This window comes from Xiphophorus couchianus, chromosome 2 (genome assembly GCF_001444195.1).
Source record: "Xiphophorus couchianus chromosome 2, X_couchianus-1.0, whole genome shotgun sequence".
Taxonomy (NCBI): Eukaryota; Metazoa; Chordata; class Actinopteri; order Cyprinodontiformes; family Poeciliidae; genus Xiphophorus; species Xiphophorus couchianus.
This window is the reverse complement of record NC_040229.1, coordinates 3,040,998-3,059,351: the sequence shown is the minus strand read 5'-3', so window position 1 is coordinate 3,059,351 and position 18,354 is coordinate 3,040,998. Positions and strand designations below refer to the sequence as shown.

The window sequence follows — 18,354 nt, the reverse complement described above, 5'->3', positions numbered from 1 at the left end:
AAGTACTGCTACTTTTAGTTTTTGTAAACTCTACCCACCTCTGTTTTCAATTAAATCATCATTCCTGTATTAAAATGTAAATATCTAATCTTGAATGTCGTGTTTTCATTGGCTGGAAGCAGAAAGTCATGATAGTTAAACACATCGTTACCCTTACGATCTAAAACCGGAAATGTGGCTCTTATTGTGAAAGAGCATTTTCGGAAGTAGAATGTTTGCCTACGGGAAGCTTTAACATGGCTAACGCTTGAGCTAGTGCAGCTTGGGGGCGGGGCTTGCGCTGCCGTTGGCGGACAGAAGGAGCGGAGCCAGTAGTCGGGTTCGTCCGCCTGAACGTCGTGTGTCTCTGGGTTTCCAACAAATGGCAACGACCGCAGAAGACGTGCGGGAACCGGCGGACGTCGCCGCGCCGTCCACACACCTCGGCGGCACCCTGCACCACAACAGCAACAACAACAATAACAACAACAACAAAGACAAAGAGGCGGCGGGGGAGAGCGCGACCTCCGCAGCCTCCGAACCCGGCGGGACGGCGGCGCAGAGCATCGGCAACGGCTCGGTCATCAACCCCAACGGGGGGGATAACGGCAAGTGGGTCCGGCTGAACGTCGGCGGAACGGTGTTCCTCACAACGCGGCAGACCTTGCTCAAGGAGCAAACTTCGTTCCTGTACCGGCTGTGCCAGCAGCAGGACCTGCACTCCGACACGGTGAGTCCGGCCGGGAAATGTTGATCCTCGGAAGGCGGTGAGGCAAAATAGTTACACAAAATAACAAGGAGTTACGCAGAGAGAATGCACGGAAAGTTCAATGACCTCCCAGAGGTGATGTGTTCAGGTCCTGTGGAACATTTACATTTGACATCTATCAATATGTGGAGTGTTTATTGGCTTTGAAGTGTTGTTTTATCACCACATCTCTATCAGCTGTGGATTTGTTTTCATTCTCTTAGTAAAACTGTTAATACCACACAGCTAGTTAACCAGTAGCGTAAAGCACCAACAGAAGACTTGAGGTTAAAAGTTTAAAGGTACCGTCCTGCAGCACATTTCTTTTTCACTAACTGATGTAAACTGACAGAAGAAAAGCAGCTGGAAAACTGGGTTTGGATTTTACAAAATATAAAGTTTTTAAAACATGACGTTAAAGAATAAAGCCCCCAGCTAATTTGGTGTTGCCTGTTTGAGTGGATGACATCACAGAAGGCTCAAGAGTGGAGCTGATCAGCTGGTATAAGTAAACTCTGGACAAAATGTTTTTGTATGCGACCTGAACTCTCAGTCTCACTTATCACAGGAAAAAAACACTGACTTTCCCTTACTTTGCATAACAACTTTGCTCAATCTCACACTAGGCTGTGCAGACGCTTCACTCACATCGGCATGCTTGGTATTTAAAAGTGAAACTGACAGGTTGATCTACCTTTGGAATAATTTGTCTGATTATTTATTGCGCACAATAAGCAATAAATAAATTGCATAATAATTTAAATGAGCTCCATTTTCAGCTGCATGATTTATTATCTTTCTCTTTCTACCAAAAACTGGAGTTTTGGTCTCAACTAGCCCTTATTTTGAAGGGCAATTTTGTTTGCAGAGACTTCATAATTCATCTTGTCTGTTGTTTTATTTATTGTGGATATTTAAAGTGTCTTCCAGTGTCAAATGTTAATTATAATTTAAAATTTATTGATCTTTGAGAATGTGAGAATAGTCACAAAACAACAATATCGCTTATCACAATAACGTCTGGGAGAACCATTAGTTATCGTAACAGGCCTGGTCACTTTTGAATGTTGTGTCATGCAGTTACAGTTATCTAAAAACTGAGTAATTAATAGTTGTGATTGTCACTTTAATGGCTATCATAACAGCATTAACTAGCGACCGTCCGCCATAGACCGGACTGGAAGTTCTTCGGCTTCATTTTCTCACATTTAGAGCGGTTTGTCAAATTAACAAATTTTGACAAAAATTATCGTGATAAACGGCAATAATGTTGTTTTGAAACCATTTTTAAGTAATGTAATGGTAACGATTGGTAACAAAAACCAACAAACTTTAAATTCGAATGAACATTTGACACTGGAACTGGAAGACATTTTAATATTCAAAATAAACAAACAGAAACAACAAATAAAATTATTTATGAAGTCTCTGTAAACACAAATGTCCTTTAAAACAAGTTGAAGACTTTAGTCATTCAGTTCTTGGTAGAAAAAGAGAAGAAGAATAAATCATGCCAATGGAAATGGACCTTGTTTTAATTGTTAAATGTTTTTCAATGCGCCAGCATCCAGCAGCTTTACTCGCCTTCTGGTTGACTGGGATGATGGGAAGCTACTGGTTGTGCTCCAGTTTCACGCATGGCGGCACCAACTGGTGGAATTGGTAGAGATTGCCCCTGTTTTCTGCTGGTGTTGTGTAGGCTGAACGTGAGCTAATATTGTGTGTGTGCAGTCTGTTTCTCTCTCCTCTGTGTGTGTGTGTGTGTGTGTGTAAGTGTAAGTAGCTGGGCTCAGATGGATGAACACGTGCTGCCTCTTCTGCAGGGAGCTGCACAGTCGGTATCCGTGCAGCTGGCATCTTATGGGGACATTGAGGGAAACCTATTATACGTCTGCCAGTCACATGCAAGCCGAACGCGCTGAAAGGACTGCAGCATCTCATTAATGCTGCACCTTTCCTTTATGCTGCAGCCTTTGATGTGGATGAGGCTCACAGAGCGCGACATGTCTCTACTGACGGTGAAAACCTCGGCAGAGTCCGACCATCTAACGACGTTATAGATGAACTACCTGATGATCTGAAGTTCAGAGCGCAGCAGCAGCAGGAAATATGATAATTAGTGACATTTAGTGAAGATCTATAAACAAACTCAAACAAATGAACATCTTAAACTCATGCATCATTAAGGAGCTTTACAACCCAGCAGGTTAATGGTTCTGTCCGCTGCATCAGAACCACAGGGAGAGTTTAGTTTGTCTTGACCTTGCTGGTTGCTGAATGATGATGATGGAAACAGAATCTGGTGTTAAACTCTCCGTTCTGCTCATCGCTTTGGTTAAAACTCAGGATGTTGTTTCATTCATGATCATCTTTAAACATATTCTAGTAGAACCTGCCAAACAAATACTGCAGCAGGCCTAATTTCATTGAAGCATGGATTAATATTTAAAACTTAGTAAATGAGAAAAAGACATTTTAAAGTCCATTTGTTGTTCTGCTTTGGACCAACAGATCAGAACGGAAATCATAAATCAAATCCTTATACAGTCAAATATTTCCACCCCTAGTTTTTATCCTGACAACATTCTAATGGCTGCAGGAAACACATTAAAATTACTTGTTGTTTTTTGGCTGCATTTTCAGCCTGATGATGAAAATCAACAATTAAAAGAGAAATAAAAACTGGAATGTTTTGTTTTTCAAAAATTCCTGCATTAAGAAATTCCCTCTTTTCTACATTTACACAGATCTGCTCCAATGTTTTGATTTGATGATAAATCTGATTATTTGGATCCAGATGTGAAGCTGAACCAGGAGCCAGCAGCCGGGCTCGGTGCAGCTCCAGTGGAAACAGAAACCTGGCTGTCTGTCCTCCACCCTCAGCTGCTGCTGCTCAACCTGAAGACGCAGCAAAACGCCAAACTCACAAACACAAATATGTCGCAGAAACACCAGCTGCACCTTTCATTAGCTGCACCGCTACCAACAAACTCAAAGCCAGCATATTGTTCACATCCATGCTATTATTCTCAATTTCATGCACAAATATTCAGACTCATTTTGTACGTTAAACTATGGACGCAAGTTAACGATTGAGTTCATCTAAAGTTGAGTTTTCTCTTGAATCAAGAATCTTTTTATAACCAAACAGTCTATGTTTTTTAGTATGCTAGATTTAAAATAGAAAAATCATAAAATTTTAACAGCATTTTGTGTCAGCTGTATTAAATACTGACTGAATGAACAGAAAATTGTTTTTTCCACATTATTACTTTTAGCCCTGACTTAAGGAGTTAGTTGAGCGTTAATATTTAAAATCTAAACCGCATAAAAATCATCTTGCATCCCAAACAGACTTTCACTATCTGCAGCGGCCGCCATCTTTGTTTCTGTAACAGCTGGTTCCGCCTCTGGATGACTAGCGGCGCCCTCTGCTGGACGGAGGTCAAACTACCACACTGAAAAAAGGTTTAAGGAGATGTTATTAACCGATTGGAACTCATTTTAATCTAAAAAATCATTAATCGACAATTAATAGTAAAATTAATTGTTTGCATCTCTAATTAAATCAATTTATCTGGAGAATTAGCTTAGAGGCACATTCCTGTGAATCTGATATTTTTATTAGTTGCACAAAAGTTTCATCTGTTTTTTAATGTACATTTGAAAGCAGTCTCATATTTCTCGGTTTGGTTTGGTAATTTTAATTTGTGTGAAGGAACAATAAAAGCTTATTTCTATGTTATTCTATTCAGTCCCACCAGGATTTTGCAATTTTTACATAATTTTTGCGATTGAAATCACAGATTTTCCGGTGCTTTAAGCATATTTGCAAGGAATTTTGCGATTTTTAAAATTTTTTTTTATCATATTGCTTTTCTGAATTCCTGATTTTTAGTCAAAGTTTTTCCACCTCTATCAGAGAAACATCATCTTAAGCGTGAGGCTGGTTAGGCTGTAATGCTCATCATCTGCAGGGATTTAGTGACTTTATTGTGAAGCAAGTTCAGTTTTGGTTTAATGCTTTTATTTCCCTGGTTGATGTTTCTGCTCAGCTGATGAACGAGACTTTTCCTCCTGCTGGGAGGGAAACTGAACTCCAAACCCAAATCGAGTTCAGTTTGATATGGGCTCTGCTTTTACTTAAATCTGTTTTATTCTGAACATTAACCTCTGAATGAACCGTGAACACTTTGGATCGGCCGGAGTGACGGATCCGGAGAGCTGCTGTGGATGCGTGAGTCGGCTAGAAGAGCGTTTACATTTAGCAAAGATAATGCATTTAGCTGCAGTTTCTTCCACTCAGCAACCAGGAAGGTCCGATTTCCAGGCTGCCAGCTAAAGACCAGACCGTCATCTGAAACACTCAGAGGTTCTTCTGCTGAATATATCCAGATAAGATGAAAACGCTGCTAAATATTTGCTGTCCTGGCTGCAGTCTGTTATTGAACTATTTAAAAATCTTTGTGTTGTGAGTCTGAAGGTTTCTGTCCCAAAATAGTCTGGAAAAGTACCAAGTGCACAGATTTCTCCTGAATGCATCATCAGGCGCCTGCTGTGTTGACCAGAGACACCTTCATTATTTCCTTTCTTCTCCCACTTTCATGATTTCATGTTTTACCACCTTCTGTTATTCACAAACTTCACACTTTATTAATATTTTATCATGGACCACTGCTGAGAGATAAAACAATAGCAGCATATATTGCACAATATTTTTTCCTGATGGTCGACATAGACATTTAATATACAGAAATGCCAATAATGATAAGAGCTGGACCAATCAGCAGCAGGCAGATGCGCTAACAGCTAATATTAGCTTCAGGTAACAGGAAGGATTTAACTAGGCCTGACATGATAAAAAATGTTCCTGCATGAAAAATTGTCCCAGAAGTTACAGCAATTAACAACAATATTATTGTTTTAGTATCATTTTCCAGTAATATAATGGGAATAATAATAATATAAGAACACATTCTCAAAGATCAATAAACTTTGAATTCTAACACTGGACCTGGAAGACATTTTAAATATCCATAAATAAACAAATAAAATGGATTATAAAATCTCTAAACAAAACTGGCCTTCAAAAAAATTATTTAGTTGAGACGGAAACAGCAGACTGAATATATAAACAATTGTTCATTATTTTTCTGATATTTCTGAGTACAGATTAATCTAAGCTAACACGAGAGCGTCCAGTAAAGCTCCAGCTCAACAGATGCCAACAAGTTGCTGGTTGCTTCCAGCGATGCGTTCAAGGTGAGGCGACACAGTTGGATTTTAGCATCTCAGCTGCATTGAGACAAGTCTTGATATCTGAGCTAGTTTGAGTGTTTTTTCTGTCGGTGTGAATTCCAGCACACGTCTGAACCGGCGGTACCGTCGTGTCTGAACACGCGGCGCCGGCCAGGAGGCGGTGGCGGCTCGTCTCCACCTGCAGGACGCGTCAGTCAGCGCACAGCTGGCAGGATTACAAAACTAACTCAGTTTATAGCAGAATGAAGCTGGACTTTATCCTCAGTAATCAGAAGTTTAGTGAAGTAACGGCCAGTTTAACCCGCCATAATGATGCAGGAGTTCAACCAGGTCAATGTGCTTCATTAGAACTTTTTATATTTCCGTTATGGTGAGATTTCTGGTCCTTGCAAACTGGACGTGTATTTCCAATGTATTTAACATTTTGAGGAGACGTGTTGGTTGCAGTAAAGCTACGCAGCATCAGATCATTAAGATAAATGAAACCAACCGTTAAAGTAAAAAAAACAAAAAACAATTCAGGTAAAATAAAAATATTATGTAAATAAAATTATTTTCTTAAAATAAATAAATGGTCATTATGTGCATAACACCACGCCATTAATCAGCCGGACTTTATGGCTCCATTCATTTAAAACCGACTCAACGTCGCTGTGGTAAAACCAGGAGGCCATTTTTCATTTTCTGCTGCGTTTGGCAAGAAACTTGTTGCATAATGAATAAATATTATCTTTCTGACAGAAACAAAAACTCCTAAGCAAACAACCAGCATTGATTTTATTGTTAGTTTGATTGTTCTGATCTGCTTAATTATGAGGGTTAAACACTTCATTATTTTCCTTTTAATTATAATAATCCATATTTATATGTTATATGCCTCATTTGTCTGACTATTTCCTGTTAACGCAACAACCTTTTAGCCGGCATTAAACCCACATTTCTGTTTTTAAAAATCATTTTAAAGGTTTGATGTAATGTTCAAATTTTAAATATATTTTTATTACCAGTAGGTGGAAAATCAAAACAACTGAACATCCATCTGTGTGTGAGTAATCTAAATAATGTTTTACTTAAAAAGTTAAAAAGTAGCTAAAATAAATGGACTTTTCAGTCATATTATAACGAATGTTTGTATTTTTGATAATAATCTGCTTTTCCAGGTAAATTCTCTTTATTATCAGATTAAAGCTGGAAATGAAAACATGTTTTTTTTTTTTTCTCGGCTTAATTTCCTAAACAAATGTTTTTTACTCTGCTGCTGCGTTTGCTCCTGAAATAGTTTTAGTTTTCAGTTCATGCTGACTAGTATGGAAAACATTTCTGAATAAACATGAAAGAAACCAATTCTTAGAAAAATGTGAAAGATAAACATCAACATTTCTGATAACTCCCCAAACCAGAAGGTCTAGTTCAAACATTGGTCATCGTGGTGTTTGTGCAGCTTTGCAGGAATAAATTTATGTCACTCAGATCATGTTTCCAGTAAATAACTGAACCAGAACGATTCGTCTCTGATAGGAAAATTCAGGCCGATATCAGTCACATGACCTGCTGCGGTTATTAAAGATATGAACTATTTCTGCTGTGTGTTCAGAGTAGAGCTGGAGAAATATAGCAATAATATATACCATAACAGACAAGTGATCAATATCAATAGATAATACAGCTGACGGAATATTTTGTAACATCCAGAACCACAGGCATTCTGGGAAATGTAGGCAGAGGAAAACCTTTAGCTAAACTAGCTGGTAGCATCAACTAACTCACTCATTCTTTGGTTACATAATAACAACCTACTTGGTAACTAGCCGTTTCCCCCAACGCTGGTTGCCTAGCAACAACCTGCTGGGTAACAGCAGCAGTTTCAGGTTTCACTGCTGTGCCTCATAACTGCTAAAAGATAAAAAACATGAAGGGAAAACTAAATAAAACGGAAAATGTCATGGCACCAGTGTGGTTGTATTTACCCAGAATGCCCTGCAGTGTAGTCCACTTCCTGTTTTTGGAGCAGTCTCCGGCCCGCTTGGCGTTCACTTTCAAACCGAACCCAGACCTCAGATCAGAGTTTGATTAGTGTTCACAGCTCACTAAACGAACCGGACCAGGGTTCGTTATATTAAAGATGTACCGCAACCTCTGACCTCTGACCCCTCCCATCAGAACAGCTGGGTGTAACCGGGCCGACCAGAACCACAAACTGTTTTATTCTGAGATTCTCTGGACGTTTTCACGCTGTAGAGTCATGCTGACGGAGCGCCGGGCCGTCCTTCACTGCAGCTCTGCTTATTTAGGAGGCGTGTGTGTGTGTGTGTGTGTGTGTGTGTGTGTGTGTGTGGGTGTGTGTGTGTGTGTGTTGTCAGGTCCCTTCTCTCTCTAATCACAGTGATTTTCAGCACAAACAATCCCACATGCTGTGTTTCTGAACCCTTCCTCCCAGTTTCATGTCAAATCCTCTCATCCTGTCTCACTAGGAGTCACTGATTCCCTCCCGAGGGTAGAGTTATTCTTTCTAAAACTGTTTTCTGATTATTTTTTTTTTTACGGTTTTCTGAATTTTTCTGGCTGTTTTTTGCAGCCTGTTCTGCTGAATCTTATCTCCTCCCTGTTTCTTCGCTTTACAAACTGCTGGATCTTATGTGATTGATTCATTATTTAACTCAGATCTGATTGTAACTTGATCGGTAAAACCCAGATTTTTAGATCATCTAAATAATGTACATATCTTATACATTCAGTTTCTCAAGCTAACCACATCGTCGATTGTTTCTGATGTTGACGTTCGACACGTTTTCTGCCGACTAATCAGGTTTTTCTGTTCTAAACTTCTGCTTGGTTCCATTTCTGCAGCTCAACAGTTTGCATGGTCTGTCATTATTTAATCACATTTTAATCAAACCATAAAAACAGCAACATTTTCAATTCAAAGCCCTTTTCTGCCAGCTTTAGTTTTAGGAGTACAGAGAGAACTCCTCATGCTAGTAAAATCCATGTAATTAATTAAAATGTACTTGTTAAAGTTCTGGTTTTAGTTTTGTGTGTCTGTGGTTTTATTTTATAGTCTGAAATACTTTGCAGTACTGCTCTTAAAATACTTGTGTTACTTTATGCATTTAAAGTTTAAATAATCATCTCTTTGAATCCCTAGAAAGGTTTGATTTAGTCCCAGGTCAACAGAAAACCTGACTGTGTGCATCTGTTCTTCCAGGTTATGCAACACGCTGCAAACACGCCTGTTGTGCTGAAGCTCTAAATAAAAGAGCAGCTTGAGGCAAAAGTTTTTATCTGCCTGCCGAAGGATTTGGTCACATGAAGAGAGAACGACTTCTCACTGCTTCAGCTCTAAATATAGAGCAGAAAAATATTAATTCACTTCAGCCTCAGTCATTACGCAGAGCGAGGGCGAAACTCAGACCATCACTTTTCTCCCATGTAACAGACGGTGAAGGCCGTTCAGTTTTGGATGCAGCAGCGCAACAGAATGGAGACGGATTGTTGATGTGTGTGAGATCAGCTAACCTGCTTCATTTCAGCCAACATGGCGGCTTTCACAGAGATCAGTAGCAACCCAGTGCCAGAACCAGCAGAACCAGTGATGATCCTGGAGTACAGCTGGTTGATTCCAGTTCAGTCCGTACAATTCCAGAAGGAAATGATGTCAGCAGGAAGTTGTCCTCCAGCTGCTGGGATAAAAATAGAGGCTGGTGTTCAGAGGAAAGATGAGAGAAGAAGAAAATAGAATCTGAAAAACAGAATAAAATATACTGAGGAGCATCCATCCATCCATCCAACCATCCATCCATCCAACCATCCAACCATCCAACCATCCATCCAACCATCCATCCATCCATCCAACCATCCATCCAACCATCCATCCAACCATCCAACCATCCATCCAACCATCCATCCAACCATCCATCCAACCATCCATCCATCCATCCAACCATCCATCCAACCATCCATCCATCCATCCAACCATCCATCCAACCATCCATCCAACCATCCATCCAACCATCCATCCATCCATCCAATCATCCATCCAATCATCCATCCAACCATCCATCCAATCATCCATCCAACTACCCACCCATCCATCCATCCAACAACCCATCCATCCAATCATCCATCCAATCATCCATCCAACCATCCATCCAATCATCCATCCAACTACCCATCCATCCATCCATCCAACAACCCATCCATCCATCCATCCAACCATAAAATGTGTGAAAAACTTAATTCCCTGTGAACACAGAGATGTTCAATACATGTTGCTATTAAATGAATGTTAAAACCTTTTATCCATGAAGTGCATTAACTGACGAGAGCCTTAAAATCAGTTTTGATCATGTTTTTCCACCGTATTACGTTTTTCCTGACATCCTCAACCTCGTATCACATCAGTAATAATTGAATGAGAAGTTAAAGTTGCTCCGTCATAAACGAAGCCCTAAAAGGTGAAAGTTAAGGAGTTTATAGTGTTTATATTTCAAAACGGAACCACATAAAGTTGATTTTTACCTCAAAACTGGACTGTTGGGATCGTTTCTCGTTCCATCCTTAAATTGTGTCCGCCATTTTGTTCTCTGGCTCCGCGCAGGATGACCAACGGCGCCCTCTGCTGGATGGCGGCCTAACTACAACACTGAAAGAAAATGCACCGATTGGAACTAAATTTAATCTAATAAACCATTAATATACAACCCTACCATCCGTCTGTCATTCATCCATCTACGTAAAGTAATATTTTATGTTTCTCTGTTTCAGGATGAGACCGGAGCTTACGTCATCGACAGAGACCCCACCTACTTTGGTCCCATCCTCAACTACTTACGGCACGGAAAGCTGGTTTACAACAAGGAGCTGGCGGAGGAAGGTCTGTCATGTTCCCACAGAGTGATTTACTATAAATACCTCCTAGATATGATGAACTCATTTCAGTTACCTGGATGCAATATATTATTAATATGTAAGAACATGCTAATATTAATGTTACACACAAATAGCATACCACTAGCTATAGCATAAATAATGTAGTTATTTACATTGTTTAACATGTTACAATCTAATATATATTCATCTTTTTCTAATCATATTATGAAGATCTGCAGCCTTTACAGTCCAAAGTAAAACTTGCAAATGTATATGACGTCTTGAAAAAAGAGAACTTATAGTTTTCCCATAAAAATACAGGAAATTTATCAGTTTTATTTTTATTTTCAGGTTTTAAAATTAAAGAAAACATTTTTAAACATTTGCAAAAAGTCAATGGACACATTTTCTTTTGTGAAATGTTTATTTGTGGATATTATATAAAAATAAAAAGTTTCTAACCAAAAGACAAGAAAATAGATTTATGATTATTGGTATTTTTAGTGATTCCATAGAGAAAATTAAATGCAACTGTTATAAGAAAAAGACTGAAACAGTGCTAAAAATCTTCATTTGTTATGTTTACATCAACATCATAATCATTTTAAACCAAAGTTTTTCTGAGCCTCAGGATGCAGACCGCTGAGCGAGACGCAGACGGGTTCAATGCGTCTGTTGCAGCGCTGCTCATGTTGCTCATGTTGCTCGTGTTGCTCGTTGTTCATGTTGCTCGTGTTGCAGCGTTGCTCATGTTGCTGTTTTCTGGTTTGAAGGCGTTTTGGAGGAGGCTGAGTTTTACAACATCACGCCGCTGATCAAGCTGATCAAGGAGCGGATCGTAGAGAGAGACTCTAAAGCCACACAGGTAAATTCACATCTTCAGGTTTCTGAAAACTTTCACCAATATTAAGGAATTATTGACTTTAAACAAGCTCATATATCATGCTGGACGGTCATCTGTAAGTTACTTTGACTTATTTCAAATGTATTCATATATTTGAATAGAATCCAGAAATAGTTGGTAAGATTTTGTTTTTGCATTGCAGCAAAAAGTTGGTCAGTTTGGAGCAATAAAAACAGAATGGTGCAAAAATGTGGTTATTTTAAATGAATACTTTGTATTTCAATAAGGTTTCAATTTGTCTGTAATCTTTCTGACCCAATTTAAAATAAAAAGCCTTAATCTGCGTCCACCACAAAATCAGCCAGGGGCCAAAAATGGCCCCCAGACCACACTTTGGACACCCCTGGTGTTGAGTTTAGTAATGAGCGACATAAACTCCACCTAGAGCTCATAAATAATAAACGCTGCTAAATACTGAGCCGTTATATAACATTAGATGTTCATTCTTTCACAAGCAAGATCTTTTCTCCAGGAATGTTTTTCTTTTCTTCCTCAGTCTTACATAAAGCCTGAAACAAACGCCCACTTCCTCTGAGACTGACTCACTGCTGTGCTCAGATAAACATCAACATTCAGGGATTTTAGCTTCTGGTCACTTCATTACCTGGTTGGCTCCTCATTTCACTGGACTGGGAAATAAAATCTTTTTTAAAGGAAAATAATAAATGACAGAAAACATTTTCAATCTTTCCTTCTATGAGTTACGACCATTTTTAATTACGAGAATATAGTCATATTAGCAGCATAAAGGCACAATTTTACTAGAACATCTGAAAGTTATGAGAAAAAAAGTTGTTTTATTTAGAAAGTTTGTATAATTTTAGTTATTTTTTGTGAAGGCATTCTAATAAAATTACTCCTTCATTCCCCTGATTTTATGATTTTATTCTGGTAATATTACGTTTTTCTCATATTATTCCAACCTTATTGTTTGTTCTCATATAACTTTTATTTTGTAAATAACTCCAGCATTCAGCTTCTATGCACCACAAATCTGGAACAAACTTCCCAAAAACTGCAAAACAGCCGAAACTCTGAGTTCTGCTCTGCTTTTAAATCATAATGAATGAAACCTTGACCAACATATCAGAGGAGTGAGGATGATTTTATTGATGGCACTATGAACTGCCTTGTTGTTGAAATGTGATGTTCTAATAAACTTAATTTATTCATTGATAACTTGCATCCTTCTGATCAAAAAAGAAAAAAATCTTTATAATTATTATATTTTGTTGTAGAATTAGCCTGAATTCAAAGTCCAAATAAACAGAAGCTGTAAAACATGTTTGTCAAACAAGATGGCCGCCCTGAGCTTTGGAAGTTCAAGGAGCCATTGGTGAAAAAAATCTCTTTCAAAGAATTAAATTTGAGATCATTTATTTTTGCTCCCAGACATTTTTAGGGCTTTTCAGCTTTAATGATCTTCATCAGTTGTGTTTTGGGTTGTTTCTCTGTCTCACCTGTCTCACCTGTCCCCCCCCTCCCCCCAGCAGCAGGTACCACCCAAACACGTGTACCGGGTTCTGCAGTGCCAGGAGGAGGAGCTGACCCAGATGGTCTCCACCATGTCAGACGGCTGGAAGTTTGAGCAGGTCAGCGTGCGCGCCTGCAGAAAGCCCCGCACCGGACTGCTCTGGACTGTGGGTTGGACTCACGCTGCTGCTGACCCCTCAGTTTGACCCCTGACCTCTGCCCTGCTCTCTGCACTCCTCAAACTAAAGCTGGAAAACAAACAGATGAGTCAGAAACTCAGGTTGAACTGCAGGTCGTCTCTGTGCTGCTGTTTGAACACTAGGTGGCGCTGGTTAATCCCAGAGTTGGGTAGTAACTAGTTACATTTACTCAGTTACATTTGCTTGAGTAACTTTTTTTTAAATTTACTTTTAGAAGTATTTTTACTATGCTGTATTTTTACTTTTACTTGAATAATTTTATGAAGTATTTCTTCTCTTGAGTAAAATTTCTGGATTTTCTTCCCACTGAATGAAAAACAAACAAGTTTTAACCAAAACCCACCAGAAACTCGCCCGCAGTTTCTGTTAAAGTTTCAGAAGTTTTTTATTGAAAGAAACTGAGTTTGAAAAATTTTCACTTTATATTTTGGTCTGTCTGATGATGTAATGTTTAAATATTAAATGACTGATCGTTTGATCAGTTACTCAGTACTTGAGTAATTTTTTGGGTACTCTGCCCAATTTTTTACTTTTACTTGAGTAAAACATGTTGAAGTAGAGCTACTCTTACTCGGCCCACCTCTGGTTAAGAGTGATATTTTCTAAGTTATTAAAGCCTAAGATCTGGTAGGAATGAGCTCCTATGCAGGATATTGAGTAGATACACAAACAGCTTGCCTTAAGTTCACATTTATATGACGACTGAGGCTTCCTCTCCATCTAAATGTGTTTCCTGGAAACTCAGACTGATGACTGAAACCACTCAGTCTGTCGTTTCGCTTCTCGTTGTTGTTAGCAGCCAATCCTGCATTGATTTGGTGTGGATTGCTTTGCTTTGTTCTGTAAGGAACAGCAGATACTAACTCTGGTATCCAAGCTTTCAGTAAGTTTAGACACTGGGAGTGGAAATTTAGCGTGGAATTGTTTTTATAAAATTTTTGATTTATGGTCACAACAAAAAATTAACATTTGTGTCTGAAACTCCAAAAACTTGACGGTATTGTTCCCAAATTTATTTTACCTCTTTCCTCCACTGTTAGATTTATGAAAATCAATAAATGTCACCATATTTGAAAACGGGACTAAATACAGTTACTGGTAACAGTTTAGTGATAAGAATCAAACCTTTCTGTCACTTGTTGACATGAGTGATATTTTTTCAGAAGCAGTTTTCTCAAACAGTTTCGACATTTTTCCCGGTATGTTTTGTCCCACTTATAAATCAGTTAGTTAGTTTTCAAAGCGTCTGCAGTTTGAACATTATTGTCTCATTGTACAGACGGCAGCAGCCTTTAAAAAAACAACCATAAACCAGGGCTGAAACGATTAATCATGATTAATCAATTATTGAAATAATAGTCAACTGGTTTAGTAATGGATTAATCGTTAACTGCAGCATGCAGACAGTTTCCAGGTGAACGTTGCTCCTAAATAAACCAGCTGTAGGTTCTCTTCTCCTGTCGCTTTGCTTCGCCTCCCCGCTCCACAGCATGCTGCTGCCGCTACCAGAACCTCCACCGACCCCCTTCCTCCCTAAAACGCCACCCTGCATGAGCTCCAACACTTTTTCTGCTTTTAAAGTTTTAGTCCTCTCAGCCTGCGGTTCCTGACTCTAACCCCGCCTGACCACCACGCTGTCTCCTCCTCCCCTTGCTCCTCCTGCAGATGGTGAACATCGGCTCCTCCTACAGCTACGGGACGGAGGACCAGGCCGAGTTCCTCTGCGTCGTATCCAAGGAGCTCCACACGCCCGGGTTGGGTCTGGGAACCGAGCAGAGCCACAAAACCAAGGTGACCGACCGAAACCCAGCGACTAAAGTCGCTACAAGCAAGAGATGCAAATGATCGATTAATCCGTTTCTCTAAAGTAGCTTTGTCTTATCGATCAATTAATAATTAATTAATAAGTGGTCATTTTAATGTAGCCCTTTATGTTAATGGATCCCTTAACATAAAGGGCTACATTTTTATAATATGCTGCATTTACAACATACTGTAGGTCTTAATATTTCAAGATGGAGTATTAACGCCAAGCTAAGAATAAAATAATAAAGAAAATATAGTCATAATATTTAGACTTTCTTTCTCTTAATATTATAACTTTATTCTCGTACTTATTTTTTCTCAGTATGGCCCAAATACCAGGTCGTAAAATTTAAACATTTTGTTTAGCTGTGTTAAATACCAACTAAATAAATAGAAATTTGTTTTCTAACATTATTACACAGACAGCTCTCAAAGTCAGCCGTGCTTCTTATCGTTACGTCAGTTTCTCTGCCGTCCTAATTTTCTGTTTTTCTGACATCATCACTTTCTCGCCTTCGCAGCAAACCAGTACTTTTTAAATTGATAACTTGCGGAGCTTCTCAAGCGTTAAGATTTGAAAACAGAACCGCATAAAGTGCATTTTCCATCCCACACCAAACTTTGTTTGGACCGTTTCTACTTTTGGCTTTGGGATCTCTCCGCCATTTTGTATCAACTGGCTCCGGTTCAGGATGACCAGCGGTGCCCTCTGCTGGATGGCGGCCAAACTACAGCACCAAAAAGCTCTAATGTTACGTTATTAGTCAATCAATTTGAGCTAATTTTATTCTAATAAATCATTAATCGATAATAAATATTCGGTGGATTGTTTGCATCTCTGGCTGTAAAGATGGATGGATGAGAGAAGGAGGCCTTCTCCTCTAGTGTGCTTTGATCCTACGCCATGCATCAAATGTCACTCGCCTCAAAATGTCACTCAGATTCATCCTCACAGCTCTGCTTCTCCTCCCATCCATCATCAGCTGTTTCCCTCCAACTTGAAAATATTGATGCATTTCATTCTGTATGTATCTCCCAGCATCCCACTCGACCCTTTCTGACGCTCATCAACATTTACATTTTATTATTTTTTTGTCTCGCTTTTTTTTCCTCTTCCTTCCCTCATGCCTGAATCAAGCCGCTGGAGACTCAGGAGGAGGAAGCAGCCAAGGAGGAAGAGGAGGAGGCGGAGGGAGGAAGAGAAACCACGGCGAATGAGTGGCTGAGAGAATGAGCGAGTCATGTTTCTTTGTACCGAAGGGAGGCGGGAATGGGTGAGAAACCGAGCAGAGGACGTGTTAGCGCCCAGATCTGCTCGATTAATGTGTTTATGTGTTTGTACGTCTGCAGAGACGCAGGAGCCTCTGGACACCAGATCAGGTTTCTGAAATAAAAACCAGAACAATTAGCTAATGGCTCATTCTGTTTCAATTCGTTAACTGGAACTCATTTCCCTTACCATATAACAGAGTACTGATTCACATAGGACCTTGTTTAAATATTTCTAGCCAAATACACAAAGCAAATCAGTCCATAAACAAATTAATGGGTAAGAAGTTGGAAAGACGTTAAAAACCAGGAGCAAAAAGTCAGAAAGCTGAAATCTGTCAGAAATTAGAAAGGATTCCAGCCGTCCAATCGATTTACTGTTGCAAAATGATTGTTCATCAGTCGTGTGTTTCCTTCTGATGGTCCGGTCGACCCGGTTCTACTGGACCCAGAACTCCAACCATCTGCTCCACCTCCAGCTGCTGTGGTTCTGAGTCAGACCAACCTGTTCCCCTCCTGGCCTGTGGGGGCGCTGCACCAAGAACCACTGAAGGAAACCACACAAAAACCTCTGAAGACACTGAGAGCAACTTCCTTCTTCACCAGATGGAAACAAGATGGTGGACGGTCCGATTCCGATCTGTTCCAGATTAATTATATACGACAGTTTCTGACGTCACGTCGCATTTTATCCGACTTTTCCATCACTGACGCAGCGCTGGACGGTAGATCAATAAAAATATATTGCTATAGACACGTGATAAATATCAATAGATATCAGTAGATTATCTGATAGACTATTCAATATATAGAATATCCTCTGATATTTAAAACAAAAAAACTAATTATCGATAGACAATTATTGATTAGTTTTTTGATTAAATATCTGAAATCCTGCCAGCCCTACTGGCTGCTTGCTCACCTCAGATTAGACTCAGATTAAACTGATTGATTGGTTGATTGATTGGTTCTTTCTGGTGACATGAAGCGTTCCTGACGTTTCTGCAGCAACACGTATGAAATCTTCACCTTTATGTCATAAACTAGTTGGTAGCTTCACGCCTTCATCATCATCATCATCGTCAGCTCAGCCATTGCAGCTCAGACCTAACCGAGTGATTCTGTCCCGTCGCCGTGGTAACCAGCTTACTGTAACAGAACCTGCTGTTTTGTTTTTGTTTTGCAGCTTTTCCAGATCCACGGGTCCCGCATGTAGGAGCGCCGCCCCCCCAGACCTATTCCTAAGCCCCGCCCCCTCCGAGAGTCATCAGCGGACCACCGTCAGAACCCGGACCTCATTTCATCAAGACGCAGAACAATCCTGCTCAGCTGTAGCAACGAATCGTCATCCAATCATTTCACACAGAAACAACAGAGCTTAGTAAGTCACAACCAAAGACCCACAGCCAGCTGGAGGTCAGAGGTCAGCTCTGACCCGCGGTTCTGACCCGCTGTGCAGCTGCTGACATGCAGCGTCTGGACCCTGACACGTCCCACTGTGGCGTCTGTCAGTTCTCCATCCTTCCTCCCCCCAGTGACGGAGGCAGCACTTCCTGTTTTTATTCAGACGGCAGATAGAAAAGTAAACAAACCCGTTCAGCATAATCGCTTTGTTTCAGCTGTAATAAAAAAACAAGATGGAGGAGACGAGACGAGCTGCGTTTCCATTAGCAATAAAAATACGCAAATTGAAATTATAGAAATAAATTTGCGTAATGGAAACACAGATTTAAAAAAAAACATGTTAGGACGAGGTTGTTTTTCATAAATGTAATGGAAACACTTTTCACATCATGAGTCACATGACCAACAACCAGATGTTACTACTGCCGGAAACGACAAAGAAG

General features: G+C 39.7%; 1 protein-coding gene across 5 annotated transcripts; it reads left to right on the top strand.

Moving 5' to 3' along the window:
- Window positions 1-254: 254 nt before the first annotated feature.
- On the top strand, window positions 255-18,177 carry kctd17 (potassium channel tetramerization domain containing 17). Of its 5 annotated transcripts, none has more exons than XM_028041299.1 (7): window positions 256-709; window positions 10,751-10,859; window positions 11,629-11,720; window positions 13,250-13,399; window positions 15,098-15,223; window positions 16,377-16,512; window positions 17,694-18,177. In XM_028041299.1, the coding sequence occupies exons 1-6, from the start codon at window positions 362-364 to the stop codon at window positions 16,470-16,472; spliced, it is 921 nt and encodes a 306-aa protein (XP_027897100.1). In that variant the 5' UTR covers window positions 256-361; the 3' UTR covers window positions 16,473-16,512; window positions 17,694-18,177. The 5 variants fall into 5 exon arrangements, with proteins under 5 accessions (XP_027897104.1, XP_027897100.1, XP_027897102.1 ...); XM_028041301.1 differs by having other exon boundaries at window positions 258-709; window positions 13,250-13,351; XM_028041300.1 differs by having other exon boundaries at window positions 259-709; window positions 13,253-13,399.
- Window positions 18,178-18,354: the final 177 nt, after the last annotated feature.

Excerpts from the sequence above, each read along its gene's own strand:
- kctd17 (XM_028041299.1), top strand. The coding sequence starts at position 362 with ATGGCAACGACCGCAGAAGACGTGCGGGAACCGGCGGACGTCGCCGCG. Across the intron at positions 710-10,750 it reads AGGACCTGCACTCCGACACG|GATGAGACCGGAGCTTACGT; the intron begins GTGAGTCCGGCC and ends TCTCTGTTTCAG. Across the intron at positions 11,721-13,249 it reads GAGACTCTAAAGCCACACAG|CAGCAGGTACCACCCAAACA; the intron begins GTAAATTCACAT and ends CCCTCCCCCCAG.